The following is an 18,267-nucleotide window of genomic DNA, read 5'->3' as shown; positions in this document are numbered from 1 at the left end:
CCTTTGCAACTGTCTCGTGAAGTCTGTAGGTGGGATCCAAGGTCTCTGCTAACGACGACTCGAAGGGGAAAAAAGCCTCAGAGAGGAAGCGAGCACTCTAGATTCAAAAGATATGCAGAAAACAAAGACATGAGCCATTTCAAACATGAGAAACAAAACATGTTTCTTGTAGCATTAACACATTAACCCTCAATATTCAATAGCATACACCCTTTCCTCGTTCAATGATGCTTCGATAGCTTCTACAGCCAAAAGAGGGCTCATTATGAAATGTTCTTTCAATTTCAAGGGTCGCAGATATGTACTTCAGTCAGTGGTCTGGCCTCTGAAGGATCATGTAGCCTTATAAATGTTTTCGTAATCTTAAGTGTAAAATATTGTATTCATTTATGCTAAAAATCTCCACTATGATGTGTCTTCTAGTGTGCAAGAAATCATTAAGATACCATCAGGAACCAAGTCAAGAATACATGCATCTAAATAGATTATTCTGATTCCTGTAGCATGGCAAAAATATCAGACAGTGACAAACTGGAAGGCTAGGCACAAAAAGCAACAACCACAACAATAACAAACAGGCTTGAGTTGAAAAGCTGAGCGCGCCTTAAAAAGCCAACAAAATGACAGCTCCTTTTTCCACTCCATCTGTCCCTTTATATCCTTTGTACTAGCCATGCAGAATAGCACAACAAAGGCAGATCCACATCGAAGATTAGAGGCATTAGATGCAGTGCCACATTGCCCACTCCACTCTTCACCTCCCTGAAGACCTGACCTTGATGTTTTGAAGCACAATGGCTTGCCAGAGTCTATTACTCAAGCATTTGTATGGAGCCATCTTGTATCAGTTGATACTACATGACCTCAGACAAACAAAAGGCAGCGCAGGACATTTTCTATAATAACCCCTTTTACGTAATAATACTCTTCTGGTGGTCTGATGGTTCATAAAAGGTTATTTTGAACAAAGTGCATCTCCTTCACGGAGTTCGGTTACGAGAGTGCCAAAGCTGTGCTCTGTGCTGGGCAATTTAAATAAAACCCCATTACTTTTCTGAGATTTGAGAGCAGACTAAAGCTGTCAAGATGGCTTGTGAGAAAATGGTGTAATCTCCTGACCCAGTTGAAGTAAGCCTGAGAACGTGCTGATGTACCTCAGGGCTGTGTCTTCATCCAAGTATCAACCTTTAGCATTCAATTGATGAATTACGCGAGCAAATATACAGCCATGAGGAACTTCTACAGGAATTTGTGGTAGATCCAGTTAACATTGTATTATTTAGGAGGTAGATACAAAGTTGATGGATACCAACATGAAAAGAAGGGATGTTACTTCCCAGTGTAGACCATGGGCTCTGAACAGTGCAGCATATCTCTTCTGGGGTTTCCAAAAAAATAATTAACAGTTACTTTGTTGGTGTACATTATGATAAAAAAAAATTATGATAAAAGAAAAATTTCTGCTTTCTGCATACTCACAGATTCACATACATATATGGAGCACCAAACATAGACAAATCAGAATCCGAATCCAAAAGAGCTTTACTGCCTAGAGTATGCATGCGCATACAGTACAAGGAATTTGTTTTAGTGCCATACGATTCAAGTACACAGAGACAACAAGATGAGATTACCAAAATTATACACATATGTAAAAAAAAAATTAAATAAATTTTTTTTTTTAAAAATAAATAAATTGTATGTACAGTTGTGCTATAAATGGTAGAACAGAATAGAATGAGATGCAGGGATGTACTAGGAAATACAGGGATGTACTAGGAAATACAGGGATGTACTAGGAAATACAGGGATATACTAGGAAATACAGGGATGTACTAGGAAGATGCAGGGATGTACTAGGAAGATGCAGAGATATACTAGGATGTAAATACAGACAGTGGCTTTACATTACACTCTTACTACCAAAATATAATTATATCACTAAATGTCTGCTGCAAGCCTTCCTCATTGCACTGCTGCAGGTGCCCCAGTACAGTGAAAAAGTGCTCCAATTTATTCTCTACATAATTAAGCGATGCATAATTTCTAGACTAACTACAGTACTGCATGGCCACCTCTGCAACAAGTAAATGAAACAATTAAACTGTAGCACTAAATAGCTGTTTTTTAAACTAATGCCTAAACCAAATACCTTCAAGAAAACCAGAACAAACAAACAAACAAACAAAAAAAAAAACAACTTATTGCTAGTAAACTAAAGTGTACTTTTGGTGTTCACTCTGTTGGTAGTCTAAGGGGTCAGTCTTTACGATTTTATTACAAAAAAACAAAAAAACAAAAAAAAAAACCTAATTAAGGTACAAGAATGGTTATTCAGATGAAGTCATGTTCCTTAAATGCACTACACTGGACTAAACAACAGCACACTAAGGTCACACTAAAAGATATAATAAGATTCAAAATACAGGAAATAAAAGGAATGGTAGAGATGGTTACTTTTTTCTGAGATTGTAACCACACTTCCTCCAAAATCTAATGACCCAGCAATAGACAGTACTAAATCAGTGAAGCTAAAGCTAAACAGTGTTAAATTCTCTGGTATTGTAGCACTCTAGTATGTTTTAGTCAGATGAAAAGGGGCTTGCACAGTAACTGGGCAATAGCCAAATAGCTTTTGAGCATTCTATCCTTTTGCATTATATCCTCGGAAATATGGAACAAACAAATCTGTGAAGCGCTAAGGACAAAACATAGCTAAAATACAATAGTGCTAGCCTGTATGCCGTGGCATGCCAGTAATCGCTAGAGGGCCAAGATGCCAGTTGGAGCTGCTGGTGGATGGCAGGAACATGGAGGAATAATCACAGTCTCCCCACCATGCCGAGTGGGACACACACTGTTTATGCAAGCTGCAAAATTAGACTTTAAATGGAGTAATCAGCGTGAGGCGATATATCAGGCTGCTCTAAAAAGTCTAGCTTTGAAGCATGGGACAGTGTGCCTGGAGCTGTTTAGCTCAACATCCTCTCCCAGCAACCAGAACTAATGTTCTGTTGTGGTAACAAGCTGTATGAATATTCAATCCACAATGAGACAGCGATAAGTGAAGATGCTAAACAGCACGCAAGGCCAGCAGAAGGGAATCATCTGTCATATCATGTAGCTATTACTAATTCCATCAGCCACACACCTCAAAAGAAAAGTGTTAATGCTTAAATAAGATAGAAAAATACAAATGATTTAATAAAAATATACTTTAAAGGTTGTTTAGAGATAAAGCAAAAAAAAAAAAAGGTTTCAAACGTGTTTTAATGTTTCTTATGGTTATGTTGTAGCTGACATTTAGTGAGTATAGAAGTATGGTTAGAATTTAAATGAAACTAAATAAAACAAAAACTGCCTGACTTAAAAACAGTTAGAACAAACAAACATCAAATATGCAAGAAAAAAAAACTTTACTGTGATTTATAGAACTCTGAGAGAACACACACGTTCAGACTGGGAAGACACAAAAGGATCATTTGCTAGAGCTGAGACAAACTGCTGAATAAACAATGAGGTTGGCCTCATGTGATCATTTCTAAATCTGCTTTTTTTATGTAATTCAAAGAGACAATAAAGGCTCACATTTCTAAATGGGGTTTTTAATACCAGCAGAATTTCAACTAAACCAAACATCGAAATCATTTATTATTCATCAGTATTCTCTAATCTCCCCAATAAATTGTTATTGACCTTATTTAACAAAAAATCCATTAAGTGTCTTGTGACCTGTTAAATAGTTGTTGGTCTTTAGAAACCTGAAAGCTCACCATCAATTTTTAAAGTAGGTTGAGTCAAAACCAGTTATTCTAATAGAAAATCATCCCAAGCATGCTTAATGGATGGATTGCATTTCTAGGAGCTTGTACTAGACAAACCTAAGATTGACTCACTAACATTCAGATGTTTCTCAAGCTTTGAGTTCAGTCAGGCGTGTTATACTGTACTGCACTTAAGATCTAACCACGGCAGATGTGTCTGGTCCAAACAGACCTGTCCAAGTTAGTATAGTCAAGTAAATTAATATTTGCTTCCCACTCTTCTAGCCTCAACATCCAGTATCTGAACAGTCCAGAGACAGCCACAGATGGACTCAGGTGGGTAGCCATTCTGTTTGCTATTTTCGTCTCAGGCTTGAAAGATTGTGATCAATTAGACTGCGTGAGTTGTGTGTGTCTGTTGCATTGCCTCAGGGTTTTTTTTGCTGAAGTAGACTTCAGAGGGGCTTTGTTGAATCCGACTGCACCCTACTGGATCAAGACACAACAGGGTACCAATACATTAAGAAATCTATCAGTAAAAACTTTTAAACAACGCTGTTTTGTCCTCCATCTACTGCTACCTGCTGTGAGGTTGTAAATCTCAATTTCTTACAAAAAACAAAAACAAAAAACAAACAAACAAACAAACAAACAAAAACCCACAACAATTTGCAATACACCACACTATATACATTAGATTTTGTTGTCTGGTCCTTTAAGAGACAGTCTGGAATAATAAATTTGATTATTTTTTTCAGTTATCCCAGATCATCTTGTGCTATGCTTTAAGTGGCAGCCTGTCAAATGCAGAAAGTTATGTAGATACAGATCATAAGCTTCAGTTCACACCAAACATCAGAATGGGGAAATAATTAGATTGACCAACTGTTGATCTGTGCTTTTCCTGCACAGCAGTCTGTATGGTTCACACAGAATGCTGCATAAAACAAAAATAACCTCCAGTGAGCAGTATTTATATGGTTTAGAATGCCTTGAAACCAGAGTAGAATATCCAGATTGGTTCAAGTCCACAGTACCTCAATCTTGGGAAAAGCATCTTGGGGTACACAGGTTTACCAAAGCTAGACTATAAAAGATTGTGTGTGTGTGTGTGTGTGTGTGTGTGTGTGTGTGTGTGTGTGTGTGTGTGTGTGTGTGTGTGTGTGTGTGTGAAGTGAAAAACATAAAACTAAAAAAAGAGTGCCATTTGACACAGTGATCTCTAGTTCTTCTGAAGCCCATAACTTTTAAAGACAAACATGCCAAAATGATTAGCATCCGGCATGTAGATCTTTCTCTGAGCAGATGTTGAGGGCAGGCTGGGTTCCAAGATTATACTGAGCAGATATTACCTCTGTCCAAACTAGGTTATTGGATTATGACAGATCTTTGGCCAGCCAGGTCCTTTTTTTACGGTCCAAACATCTCCATCTATGATCCAGTTGCCCCCAAAATTCTGTTTTCAGGTCCAAGTGGATTAAAAGATTTAAACCTGCTTTTGAAGATTTTAACATTTAGAAACATTTGTGACTATAGCCCACATATACAAATGAAGACTATATTAAGTAAACGAACAAAGAAGCAAACAAAGAAACAAAATAAAGAAGTATTCGGTGTTCATCAATGTCAATAAAAAGACTATTTACATTTCGGACTGGTGATGAGGCATTTTCAACTAAAACTCTCTCTGCTAAGCTGTGAAACATGTTTAAATGCAATGAATATTACATATTTCAAATAACACTTTAATTCTGCATAAATAACAGAATGTATAACCCTGTGCAGCACACAGTTAAATAAACATAATATCAAGATGTTCGAATATCATTTGATCTTCAACACTGCTTTTTAAAAGAATGAATTTATCTATATTTCTAGAATAATATTTCTTTCCAGTTCTATGGCATGTGTTTATATTTCAAGTAGAACACTTTCTTCATTACAGCGTACAGTCTCAATTTATATCAGAAGAAATATTCTTGCAAATAATATTTTTAGTCTAATGGAATATGTTGCATTGACTTGACAGACAAGTGAGTCATAAAATAAGAGACTAAACAAATTAAAGGGAGTTCATCACTTTTGTCATTGATTTCACTGATTATGAGACTGAAGTCAGTATTGAGCCAAGCTTATTAACTGATTCTCAACATCGCAAATGACAATTATTTTGCTTTCATGAAAGTCACAAAATGTATCAACAGAATCCATGTGAACTGGATATGAAATTGTGTTAGTAATGATGATGGGCTGATAGCTGAAAGATGATGTGCTACATATAATAGACAATAAATTGGACTATGCAATTACAGTGAAAGGAAGAGGTTGGCAGTCTAAAAATGATCTACTAGACTCCAGAAATATATTTATTGTGAATAACCTATACGCTTGCCCTGAACAAATGAATACTTTTACATATACGTGCAAAGTTACTAATAATATGCAGTATTTTTCATCATATATTCTGTCTTGCAAAAGGATTTAATCTGAAACTTTTTTTAATCTGAAAAAAAAGATTTGTCTGAATAACAAATTATAGACACACATCTATACATTCTTCTTGTCATTATCTCTATTACAAACTCATGCTCTCTTAAAGAGCATTTTAAATGTCAAAATTAAATATTGGTCAGCAATTATTTTAGGGGAAAATCAAAAACTCCAAAATGCCGCTTGCATAAGGATTCGACCCTAAAATGTCGAATCTAAAATCTAGATAAAATAATCTGGTCTTAATGAGGAACCGATTGACTTATAACTGGCCTTCACTTGTGAAAAAATAAAATAGCTCCCATTTTCTGAACAAAAACACCTCAATTTGAGCTGTCATTTCAGACACTCTGAGCCTGAAGAATTAAATAAAGACTAAAGAGCATTATTTCAAGGAAGTAACAGTTAAAATTATAGACTTTCATAAATTAGGAGTAGGGTCAAAAATATTATCTAAGAAGTTGAACATTTCAGTATTCACTGCTAGATCAATAGTAAGGAACTGCATCAGACAGCCCATGTGCTATTAGACAAGGCTGTACCTTAGAAAATCAGCACTAAAACAGAACAGTTACTGGTGAGGGAAGCCACAGAAGGTCTGAAGATGAACAAACAACCATTTCAAGAGATTTTTTATAATTGAGAATGATCTAGAAAGGTGGCAAGAAATCAGTTCTCAAGAAGAGCAGGATGAAATAAATGAAAGATGAGAATGACCCAGTTAAGATGTAGTTTTTGGCGTGATACAACAATAAGTGAACTACTGTATTTGGGCCAGATAGAAAGAGCTATGTGTGGTGTGAAGAGAACACAGACCATACCACAAACATTGCAATCCATTTTGAGAAATATGGTGGTGGTAGCATCATACACTGGAGGTGCATTTCATTGCCAGAATTTGATCTTGTAATAATTTTGAAGGGAGAATAGATGGGTTCTCAAAATACAGGGTTACATTACAAGAGAACCTGATTGGGAGAAACTTCACCCACTTGGGAGTTTGTGGCAATGTTTGAAAATTGTTACCAACAAACAATGTTCAACTAAAATGAAGAACATGGAGCAAATTTGGCAAGAACAATGGGAGAGAATAATCACTCCCAGTGTGTAAAACTGATAGGTACTTAATCCAACAGACCTATATCTGTTATTGTACCAAATTATGCCAAGTCTGAAGAGTTTAAAAGGTTCTGCTGCCAAATGAATGTTCTATGTAAGTACAATAAAACTGTACAGTAAAAGAAAGCACCATCCACTTATACCGTATAATATTAGCCTGTTCACATGTTACATTATTATAAATAACATATGAAAGTACAAAGTACAAGCACGTTTCTGTTTCTCATCTTATTCCAAATAATGATTGATGGATGGATTTTATTATGCCTTTTCATTCTAAAAACATGTTGGGTATGACAGTAAAATGAATAAAAACAGTGTTAGAAATTAAGGTCCTACACAAGAAGCTCACTTTTGTGATGCCAGATATGTCATGTACTGTATATTTATATCCACATCAACTCTAACTTTTATATCAAAAATTGGCCAATTTGATGGATGACGTAACTGTACATATTGTATAAAAAAGCATGGTGTATACTGATATGCCTTAAAAATATTATTAATATACAATACTCTTCTGTGATGAGAGGAATAAAAAAAAAAGACACTGACAAGACAAAAACCAAGTGTAATGCATAATCACAACAGTTACATACATGTAATTACGTTTTTGAATAGCGACTCTGCTAGCCTGTCAAGAGAGGAAGAGTGTCCCACTAGACCCTAGCATGTACATTTTACACCCTAATCAGAAATGCGCCACAAAACAGGGTCACTTTGATCTGTGAGAACCAGATGGCAGGATTTAGCTGTTGTTTTTATGGTCCATGCTCAACTGTCAATTTAGAGCAATTTACCAATGCAAGGGGCTGCCATATGATGCTAATTTGATTTGATTTGCATACACTGGAGGAGCATCTATGACCTCAAAACCTGAATGTCTTCCTAGTTCATGGCCAACAAACTCACACCTTCTCAGGTAAAATCTGGATGGGTTGAAAGATGCTCAAGTTCTTCCCTGCCTGAGAAGGTGGATTGCCATCTGGTGAGGGGGAGAGTTGGGAGCAAAAGTTAAACCATGCCAAGGAAGGCTGTCTCATGTGACATGATGCATTAATGTGGAGCTTGGAAGTGGGATGTGGGTTTTTAGCAACAAAAAATTCTGCAGTAAAATAACATAGTAAATAAACATTCTACTGCTGAAGCATTATATAATTATTCTGAGAGTATCTCATTTATTTAAACCAATGTTTACCTAAAACATTCAGAGGTATGAATTTAATTTTTTTAATCGTTATTTTTTATTAAATAGTCTCTTACCTAACAAGATCTTTGCAGGCAGACAGAGAAGGACATGTCTGTGTTGTTTTATTCCTGAAGTTGAGATGTCAATATGTTATAGACAAAAAAATCCTCTTATTCATGTAAGTGTAACATTTGGTGTTTTGTCGGAATTTAGCACCAGAGACATATGACAGATTTTTAAGAAACTGCCACAAATATAAACTAACCTTCTACATTCATTTTCACCAGACCACAACATAATAAATCCATAAAAAAAGGGTAGCATTGAACGCCTGGAGGCCAATGTGTCATTTTGAATCCACTAGTTTAAAGCCCAAAGGAACCTAGAGCTGTTTAATGCTGATGAGAGAAATAGAGGCTGAGAGTTCTGTTCCTGTACATAGCCAGTACCCTCTGTTCTAATGCAGCCTGATGGGTTGACTGCCAGGAAAAGGTTACTTTCACAGTTTAAGGCACACCAGTATTGCACAGCCTCTGCTTAGCCATGCATGTGTGCTGAATGAGACAGATGCACAAACCAGATCCTAGGAAATGTCACCACAACGCACAAAGGATAAGAGAGCGGGAAAGAGATTTAACACACTGCATACTCCAGCAATTAAGGAACTTCTCATTCTCATTGTCTGCACAGTCTGTATATCTTAGAATAAAAAAAAAAAATTTGTTTGAGATAGTAAATAAATACAAAAAAAAAAAAGTAGCACCATTTGTGTTTTTACACAACATCATGAGAACATTGTTTTGTTTTTGGTAAAAAATTGACTAATGTTCATATCAAAAATCAGACTTGAGAAAAGTGTGATCTCTGTGATGGCTGTTTGTGCCATATGGGCTGGTTTGAACATTTCAGACACATGACAAAGTTTGCATGCCAAAAAGCATCTCAAGAAGCATAAAACATCTACAAAATCAGATGAACACATCAGGTTCCACTTCTGTCATCTAAGAACAAGACATGGAGGCTCTCATTAGCACAGACATACCCAAACTGGACAATAGAAGACTATTAAAAATTGTGATGTTTATTTTTACCCCCAATCTGCCCAGTTTGGGTGAGCCTACTGTATGTCAATGACAGCCTCAGATTCCTGTTCGTGGCTGACAGGATTGGATCCCAATGTCATTTTCTGCAGTTGTAACCCATGCTCACCACAATTGTACAAAAGGAGTATGTATATATGAGTCACTTGAGAGAAACAGACGAGTAATGAATCTGCATCTGAAACTTTCCCCATTAAATAATGACATAACTTTTGAACTTTAAATCCTAACATTAATTTCAACCGCTGAATACTTCCTGAAGGATTTGCTAACATTTCTTTGTTAGTTATGCATTCAAGAGGTTTTTAGTGAATAGGACATGCAATTACTATTCTTTGTGTCTTTCAAAATTGGAGATAACATCTATTCTCAGTTCTCTGTATAGAACAAAGGATTATGACCTTGTTAACATGGTGTTTCTTCATCGTTCCCACTCTCTAGCTCAGAACCACCATGTATGCCTCTACCTGTCATCTCACACTCCATCCATCGTTTCCACATAATTAAACCCTGTTATCTGGTCAAAGTGCCCCTTCATGTGTTCCTCTTTACTTCTGCATCATTGCCTGGCATTTAGGGAGGGCACGCTTGCTGCCTTCACAAGGTCCAGGGCCATTTTGTACAGAAGCAAGGCTTCATTAATGGCTGTAGGTACGGTAATTCTGTGCCCCTGGGTCATGTTTTAGATGTTTTGCTTATGGAGCGTTATCTATATGGCACATATCATCAGCTTTCAAATGCTGGCAACTGACTAAATTGTTATGTTATGTAACAAAGGCCCTTCTCAAACTGAAATTTGATGGACTAGGTACTTTTGATGTTTCTAAAAATAATATAGAAATAAATAAATAAACTACTAAAGACTACTAAAGATTTAGGTTTAAAAACTCATATTCAGGTTGAAACTGGGAACTGTGAAAGGGAGTTGCAGGAGGGCAGATGTTTAACAAGTATACTAAATGTGCAGTGGACCGAAATGCTGTCACAAGCACACCTCTCATGGAAAAAAAAGAGCATATGGTGCTTTTCAAATTTACAAGGAACTGTGAATCACCTTGCAGAACATGTGCTTGTTCTTAGAAACAGTCATGGTTTTGGCGTCATGAGGCACTGCAGCTGTGTCACACAAAAGCTCAAAGCCAAATGTAATTTTAAAATCATTTTTTGATGGATAACTTTATTAAATTATAGCTCTATAATAACTGGAAGCTCTGCGCACTTTATTTTAGTGATGCAGTAATTAAATTCAGTGTTGTCTTGTAAATTGGGTGGCGATCAATCTCTTTCAAGGTTAGTGGAGGAAAGATTGCCTAAAATACGTGTAAATATTCTGTATATCTCCTGATTCAGATAAAGCTTTCTCAGTATTTCTCTAAGTAGAGATATGGTACATTTAAGGGGAAAAAAAAGCAGCAATGTCTCTTTTAGCATGCTTTTCTTAGCTGAGTTTTTTTTTTTTTTTTTTAAATCAAGCCCAGGATAGGCTCTGGAAACACCATAAGTCTGACCAGAAAAAATGCCTACTGAAGATAAATGAATTTGAATAAATGATCAATTTTCCTACAGCAAATCAAATAGACACAGAGCCTTAATGAGGCATAAGACATCTTTGCTGCCAATTAAGCCATATTTAGTTTGTATAACAGACTTTTCACCTGTCAATTGCACCCTTATGGATCATTCGTAATCCACACATCATTGTGGAATGGATGAAATCTTCAAAACAATTCAGTGCTTTAGACTCTTAGTGAATTGAAAACTAAAGGAGTGAGTGGCCTTAACTGACCTTAGTGGTTATCTGACTATTTCAGAATAGATGGAATGATTTAATTTATACCATAATAGCTGGGCATTTAGCTTTTAACAACCGCTGCACTCTGTGTGTGCACATGTGTTTGCCTCTGTCTGTGTGTGTGTGTGTGTGTGTGTGTGTGTGTGTGTGTGTGTGTGTGTGTGTGTGTGTGCTGTACCTCAACTGGATTGGCTGAGGATGCAAACTCCACCAGTGGAGCAGCAAGCTGACTGGTGAAAAAGTCCATGACCACAGGAGACTGCAGAGAGCTGATGTTCAGGCCAGAGCAGCCTTCAGCATGAAGGCAACTTTTTAAATGTTTCTAGAAGACAGAATATCCAGAATTAAGAAAACAACCAATATGTGTTTATATAATTTTGAATGAAGGATATTTTTGCTTATACCTGACAATTATTAATTATAAGTTTAAATAATTAGCTGTCAAATCCACACCATGGTACAACTAGCACCCCAAAACAGACTATTATTCTATAATAGCATATTATTTATTCCTCATACACCACAAGAATTAACCAATAATGTCAATTTAACAAAAATACTTCCAATCTAACACACCAACATGAAGTAAGTAAGACCCCACAATGTGACTGATTGTCCTTAATCAGGAAGTGATATAAGAACAGGAAGTAATCATGGAACAGGAATTGGCAGACAAGGTACAGTAGAACTAGAGTGAAGGTATGACATGACATCATGGCATCATGACATGAGCTGAGGTTACACGTGTCATGCCTTTTTAACAGGTTATATTTCCATTTAAAAAATGCCTTACGTCATCGGATCAGAGAATTCAACAGTGCTGTGGTAAATGGCTGCCATAGAATTTTCTAGAACAGCATTAACTAGGACTTGCACTAGGTTACTGCAGTGCTTTCTGGCTTGAATGTTAGTCAATTGATTTTCATGTCTTCCCATTAAAAAAGAGTAGATAAAACTAGAGCTCGATGCTGTGAGTTACAGTATGGAGTGCTGCATCAGAGGTTATGGGAGCAGTTCAAATAAATCTTTTAAATTGAGAAAAAGCAGCTGCAGTTTAAAGATTAAGTATTTTGACTAAAGCCTTATTTATAAATACATTGACTGTAACACTCTGTGATGGAGTTTAAACGGATTAAGCGAAGACAAATGAGAGCGTTTTTTTGTTATTTTGCATACCAGAACATTGAAATATACAGGAATATACACAATATACATTATAATACAATTACAGCACAACACAATAATTAACTGTTATCAGCATACTAACAATAAGAGGAACAGTAATCATAGCAAGTAATAATAATTTGATCCTTAGCCTTATTGGTGGAGTTTCGCATGTTTCGCCATGAATGAATGAATTATTGAATTATTGAATGAATGTATTAATGACGGACATGTATGTATATACTGTACATCATTCCCAATTATTAATAAACTAATCAATGAAAGTATGCTTTTTACTACCACTCACTTTACAGGAACTAAATCTGTAGTTGAAACAGAACAGTATAGCCACTCAATTTCACAAGAGGAAAAAAGAAAAAAGCCATAAACATAGAAATCATTTTGACAAAACAGTCCAGTAAACTTGTTACTGTATACAGGTTCACCATTTCAGATAATCAGAGCCTAATCAGATATAATTTGCCCTTTAGCTATTAGTTAATCTAAACATTTTATTGTCCAACCCATTTTAATTGCCAATTTATAATTTCTAAATAATATCACATGTTCAGCCTTATTCCAGCCTGTGCTGGAAGCACGAAACTGTAAAACGCTCTAGGGGCAAGGAAAGCTATTAAATTAAAAATTAACCATGAACACAGCAGTGGTTTGAATGCTGGGGAGCCAAGAATTTAGACAATAGATGATGGTGAGGACGAGGGAGAGTTTTCCTTCTACAGTATAGTGTATAAAAATCAGGACAGAAATATCAATATCAAAGTGTAAGGATAATAAAGAAATAAAAATTATGAAGCATCCATGTTTTCTGTTTAATAAGAACCAGTGTATAGACAGCATGAAAAACAACCTAGTACAAAAAAATAAAAATAAAAAAACAGCTGGATATTCACTGAATCAAACTGTTATCTCATTCACTACACGTCAGTGACTAAAAAGACATTTCATTGTGGAAATAATTCATTCTCATAGAAGGTGACCTTTAGAAAGGAATTGAAATAGCACATGCATTTAAAAAGAGACAAAGGCAACCAAGATGTATGAACGCATTGAACGGTATTTGGGAAAAGAGACACAATCTGGCTTTATGCATAAAATAAAAAAAATTCTGAGCTGGGCAGGTGATGATGTGCCTGACAGCACACCTTATATCTTTGCTTAATACAACTGTTTTATTCAGAATTATTGTGGTATACACTTACCCGCAGGACTGCAGTATAAGCTGATATCTTGAAAGTGCTGCCCAATGCATCACAATGACATTATCTGTACTGTCTGTTCGTGTTATAAAAACTAAACATTAGATTCAAACATATATTGCTTCAAAATGAAATCTATGGTGGAACTGCTAGTTTTAGTGGCTGTGAGGTTTCACTCTACGTTACAATTTATGGCAGTATGTTTATCGTAGGTTATTGGAAAGATAGTGTCAGACTCTTGATCAAGTTAGATATTAAGAGCCACTGAACTGCAATATATACAGACGTGGTTTTACTGATAGGCAAAACCAAATCTACAAGAGTATATATTAAATATGTCAAGACATAAAATGAGTGTGTGTTCTCAGAAGTGTAAGACAATTGTTAGTCGGCAAAGAGGCCCCTTAAAAAAAGAAACGGCAGTTTGTTAGTGAAAGGACTGTAAGTCAGTAAAAGGATAATGAGTGTGGACAAATGTATTACAGGGCAAGGATGGCATTGTAGATTACACTTGAATGCCTCTTTCACATATTTACTAACATGGCAGACCTACTAACCGGTGAACATTACAGAAAACATAATAACTCAAGAAAAAGTGTTGCTACTATATTAATAAGTCACTTGAGTAAAACTAATCACTTAAGTAAGAGTAAGCAAGTTGCATTGGTGAATAGCTACTCGAGTGATTATCACTTTTCATATCACGTTTACTTCAAAGCATTTAAAACTGAAATTAGCTATTGACATGCTAATCTCTCTCCACAGTCTCAGGATTGCGGCTCCTGTTAGACATTTGGCACAAGAAGTGTAGACTTTTGGCAGGAGTCCGTTTAAATGTAATTTGTTTTCAAAATGAAATTATATTAAAAATATGCAGAAACTGTCAATGAATTGGCTTACATTCTTCTGTGACCACCTGTATTATTTATTTATTTTACTCTTTAATGGTGATCACAATAACATAAGTACTTTCTCACTATAAAGGATATATAGAACTTGCACACTTTATTATACAGATTTTATTTGAACTCGCACACAAATACAGTGCTCGATCCTTGCACTACACAATTCCTAAAATGTTAATAAATGGAAAAATATAATAATATCTAATAATATTTTTACCAGAAATAATAGTAACTTTAAATATTAAACTTTCTTTAAAATGTGTTTGTTGGAATTCAAGTCATTTTGTACAAAGAGAAACACGGAACTGTCCTCGTTCCACCGAAAAATTGGGGCGTCACTGAAAATGTCCTGTTTAGAGTAAAATATGCTACGAAAATAAAAAATTACATAAAGGTCACAAATGAATAGACATACAGTAGTCTTAGAAGGATATGACATTCATCTCATGCATACTGTTTGCTAACTGGTTTGTGTAATCTTTAGACACATAGATGTGGAATGGACACAGACAGAGAAAACTATGGACTGGTGCCATCCCATTACAGGGTACAATCATACATGCACATACACACACACTCCCATTCACACACTACAGACAATTTAAAAATGCCAATCAATCGGTCAACAATGCAAATCTGAGGAGTCAGTGAGGACTTGGAGAAACCCCTAAAGCACAGTGACAACATGCAAACTCCACACACAGGCCAGAGAATCAAACCAATAACCTCAGAGGTATGAAACAAGCTTGCTAACCAGTAAGCCACCATGTAGATGTCGCATTTAGTTAAATCTTATTTCACAGACTTAACAAATCATGACAAGTCCTGTGTCAACGTGCCAATGGCTTTCTACATGTAGCTAAAAAAAGGCAGACTTGTTCTGCTTCAGCTAGAGGAAAAAGATTTAAAAACATTGCTGTGTCCAATCAATGATAATTCAACAAGAAGTATTCTCTAGTCTGCGAGTCATGTGCAGTATCCCACAGATTACCTTTGAAAATAGCAAGGATGAGAGGCTGTCCGTGAACATTACAGCACTTCATGTTCACACCAGAAGATAACTATCTGGAGGCGTTGAAGCTAATACGAATTTACAAACTTGTGAATGGCATCCAATCAAAAAACCTCTAATACAGAGCTAGGCTTTACTAAATGTGTTGTGAAGGTGTGTATTGTGTCCTATATTTCCATTTAATCAGAAATGACTTCTTCTGAGAGGATTACATGTTAGACATTTTTGTTTTCCCCAAATCGATTTCTCATCTGAACACACTCATCCTGTCGAGTTTTATATAGGTCATTTTAATACAGTCTAATATGAAAAAAGCTAGCCTGAGGTGGGATATGCAAATCGTAAAGGTTTTGCTCTTCATGCTTTTTAACATGTTGAACATTTTAACATGTGTTATTATCAAATACATTTAAACTGGTTTATATATATATATATATATATATATATATATATATATATATATATATATATATATATATATATATATGACATGCAGCACCCAAAATAAAATTTTGTATGCAGTCTTTGATCAATTCATAGCAAGATTTAGTTCGACATATGAGAGACACGCATGCTACTAAACAAAGCACAATTAAATGATTTCAGTCTCTTGAATTATTTTCTACTCTGCTCTCCATAATCCCCAAAGAAGTATCCGTGTTATTATAATTGGTTCCAAAGCACCCGTTCTGAACATGACAGCGATGGCATCTCCATTTTGACGACAGCTGCAAAGTAAGATAAGTGGAATGTAATATTATTGCCATTTCACAAACGTGAATTATCGTCTGGTTAAAACGTTCTGAAATATCGAGCCTGTTAAGGCTACCTGAAGCTTCTCAGGGGTCTGCATTCAGGTATGAATAATATGATTGGAATAGCACTAAGGTGAGGAGACAAAAATAAGTGCATGTCCAATTAAGACTGGCAGCACACAAGGTATAAAGAACTGGACATGACCAAGAAGCTTCACATTCTGTACCATGGTGTCAACTGCTAAAGAAACATGTACAAAATCTCAGTCTCTTTTAACTGTATAGTCCAGATTTACATTCTTCATTCTTCCTGCATTTGAAGGTATTTAATTCCATTTAATCTAAAATCATGACAGACAATAAAGTAAAATTCTGTAAAAAGATAATATACTGAAAAACCGGTAGCCATCACAGAATTTGTGATAATTTGTAATATTTTCTGTGAATGAAATGTTAATGTGCTTTAAATGCATACAAACAACAGTATTTAAAAATAAAGTCATTACGTTCTTCTTAGGTTATAAAGATCATACAATCCATTGTTTCTGTGTTGTTACTCAAGAATATGAACCTGTTCAACTGAACTGTGGAGAAATAATCTATTACTTTAGAAGCATTATTTGTTTGAGCAATTAAAACAATAAAATAAAGCATTACACTTGGCGACACACCAGATTTATTGCTCTTATTGATCTCTGCTTATTTTTCTCATCAGTTTCGGTTCCTTGAATAAAAAATAAAAGCGTCTCATGATCTAATAAAGCAAGCTAAAATAGAAGCAAAAATGTATCAAATTGTTTTAACCTTCGGGTTGTTGTTGTTTGTGGAAATGCACTAACATTAGGAAAGATTTACAAAAGATTATTCACCTCTTCTATTGTCCTACATTTCCTGAGTCACTGCCTGACGTCTGAGCAAAAAAAAAAAAAGAAGAGTACTTGACTTGCCTTCATGTTTGTAAAATAGGTCAGAGTCTAAGAATACCATTAAGTCTTAGGACATCAACAGAAAGAGAGAGCATGGTGAGTGTACTGTATGTGAAGTTTCTGACGGACAGCGATGCTTTTCGTGGGTCGGGATGACATGAATTACAGCATAGCCTTGAACAAAGTCAAGAGGTTTTCACACTTGGCTTATACCTAGAGTATTTTTAGACTAACCCAGTAATAAGGCATTGGAAGTCAAACACTGACAGGCTAGCAGTTAATTTTGAGCAGTTTTGGACTTAGCTTTGTCAAATGCACTTCAATGCATTTCTCACCATGATCTGCCATCTTCCATTCCTATATTTGATAATAAGCTAAAAAAATCAGCTTTGGTTCTGTACATAGTAATTAAGTGCTTTGTCTGCTCTTAGAGTTGCAGAATTTTATTAGACTTAATTCTTATTTTGAGAGACAAGTGTTTTCGGACCTAAAAAATTTGGTGTGAAAACCACAGTCCTTCTAACCCTCCCAATAAATCATAAAATTATCTTGTCTGCTGCTGATTCACTGAAAATGGTGGGGCAGCATGATACCTGTCCCGGTGGGCCTCTGTTAGCTCTTGTTATTGTTGACATTTCTGACCACCAGGTGTAGTGGTATTAGTAGTATTGATGATAATAATAATGACTTTGAATTACATGGAGCAGTGAGCATACAGCCCACAAGTGTGTAACATCTATAAACAAACAAGCAGTTTATATCCGGTAAAGAATAAATTGCAAAGGTTATACAGCGACATTCAGGGTCAATCTGCACTTTAAATTCATTCATTTA

At 35.6% G+C, this 18,267-nt stretch overlaps 1 protein-coding gene across 3 annotated transcripts in view; it reads right to left on the bottom strand.

Moving 5' to 3' along the window:
• The window catches only part of LOC113657924 (inactive N-acetylated-alpha-linked acidic dipeptidase-like protein 2), a 217,419-nt gene that overhangs the window by 41,321 nt on the left and 157,831 nt on the right, over positions 1–18,267 (bottom strand). For all 3 annotated transcript variants that reach the window (XM_027170096.2, XM_027170093.2, XM_047810598.1), the window contains 2 exons: positions 11,633–11,776; positions 2–97 (listed from right to left, as the gene is read on the bottom strand). In XM_027170096.2, the coding sequence (XP_027025897.2) occupies positions 2–97; positions 11,633–11,776 (240 nt within the window). The remainder of the gene's footprint in view (position 1; positions 98–11,632; positions 11,777–18,267) is intronic.

This window comes from Tachysurus fulvidraco, chromosome 2 (genome assembly GCF_022655615.1).
Source record: "Tachysurus fulvidraco isolate hzauxx_2018 chromosome 2, HZAU_PFXX_2.0, whole genome shotgun sequence".
In the NCBI taxonomy this organism is placed as follows: domain Eukaryota; kingdom Metazoa; phylum Chordata; class Actinopteri; order Siluriformes; family Bagridae; genus Tachysurus; species Tachysurus fulvidraco.
This window is presented reverse-complemented; position numbering and strand designations above follow the sequence as displayed.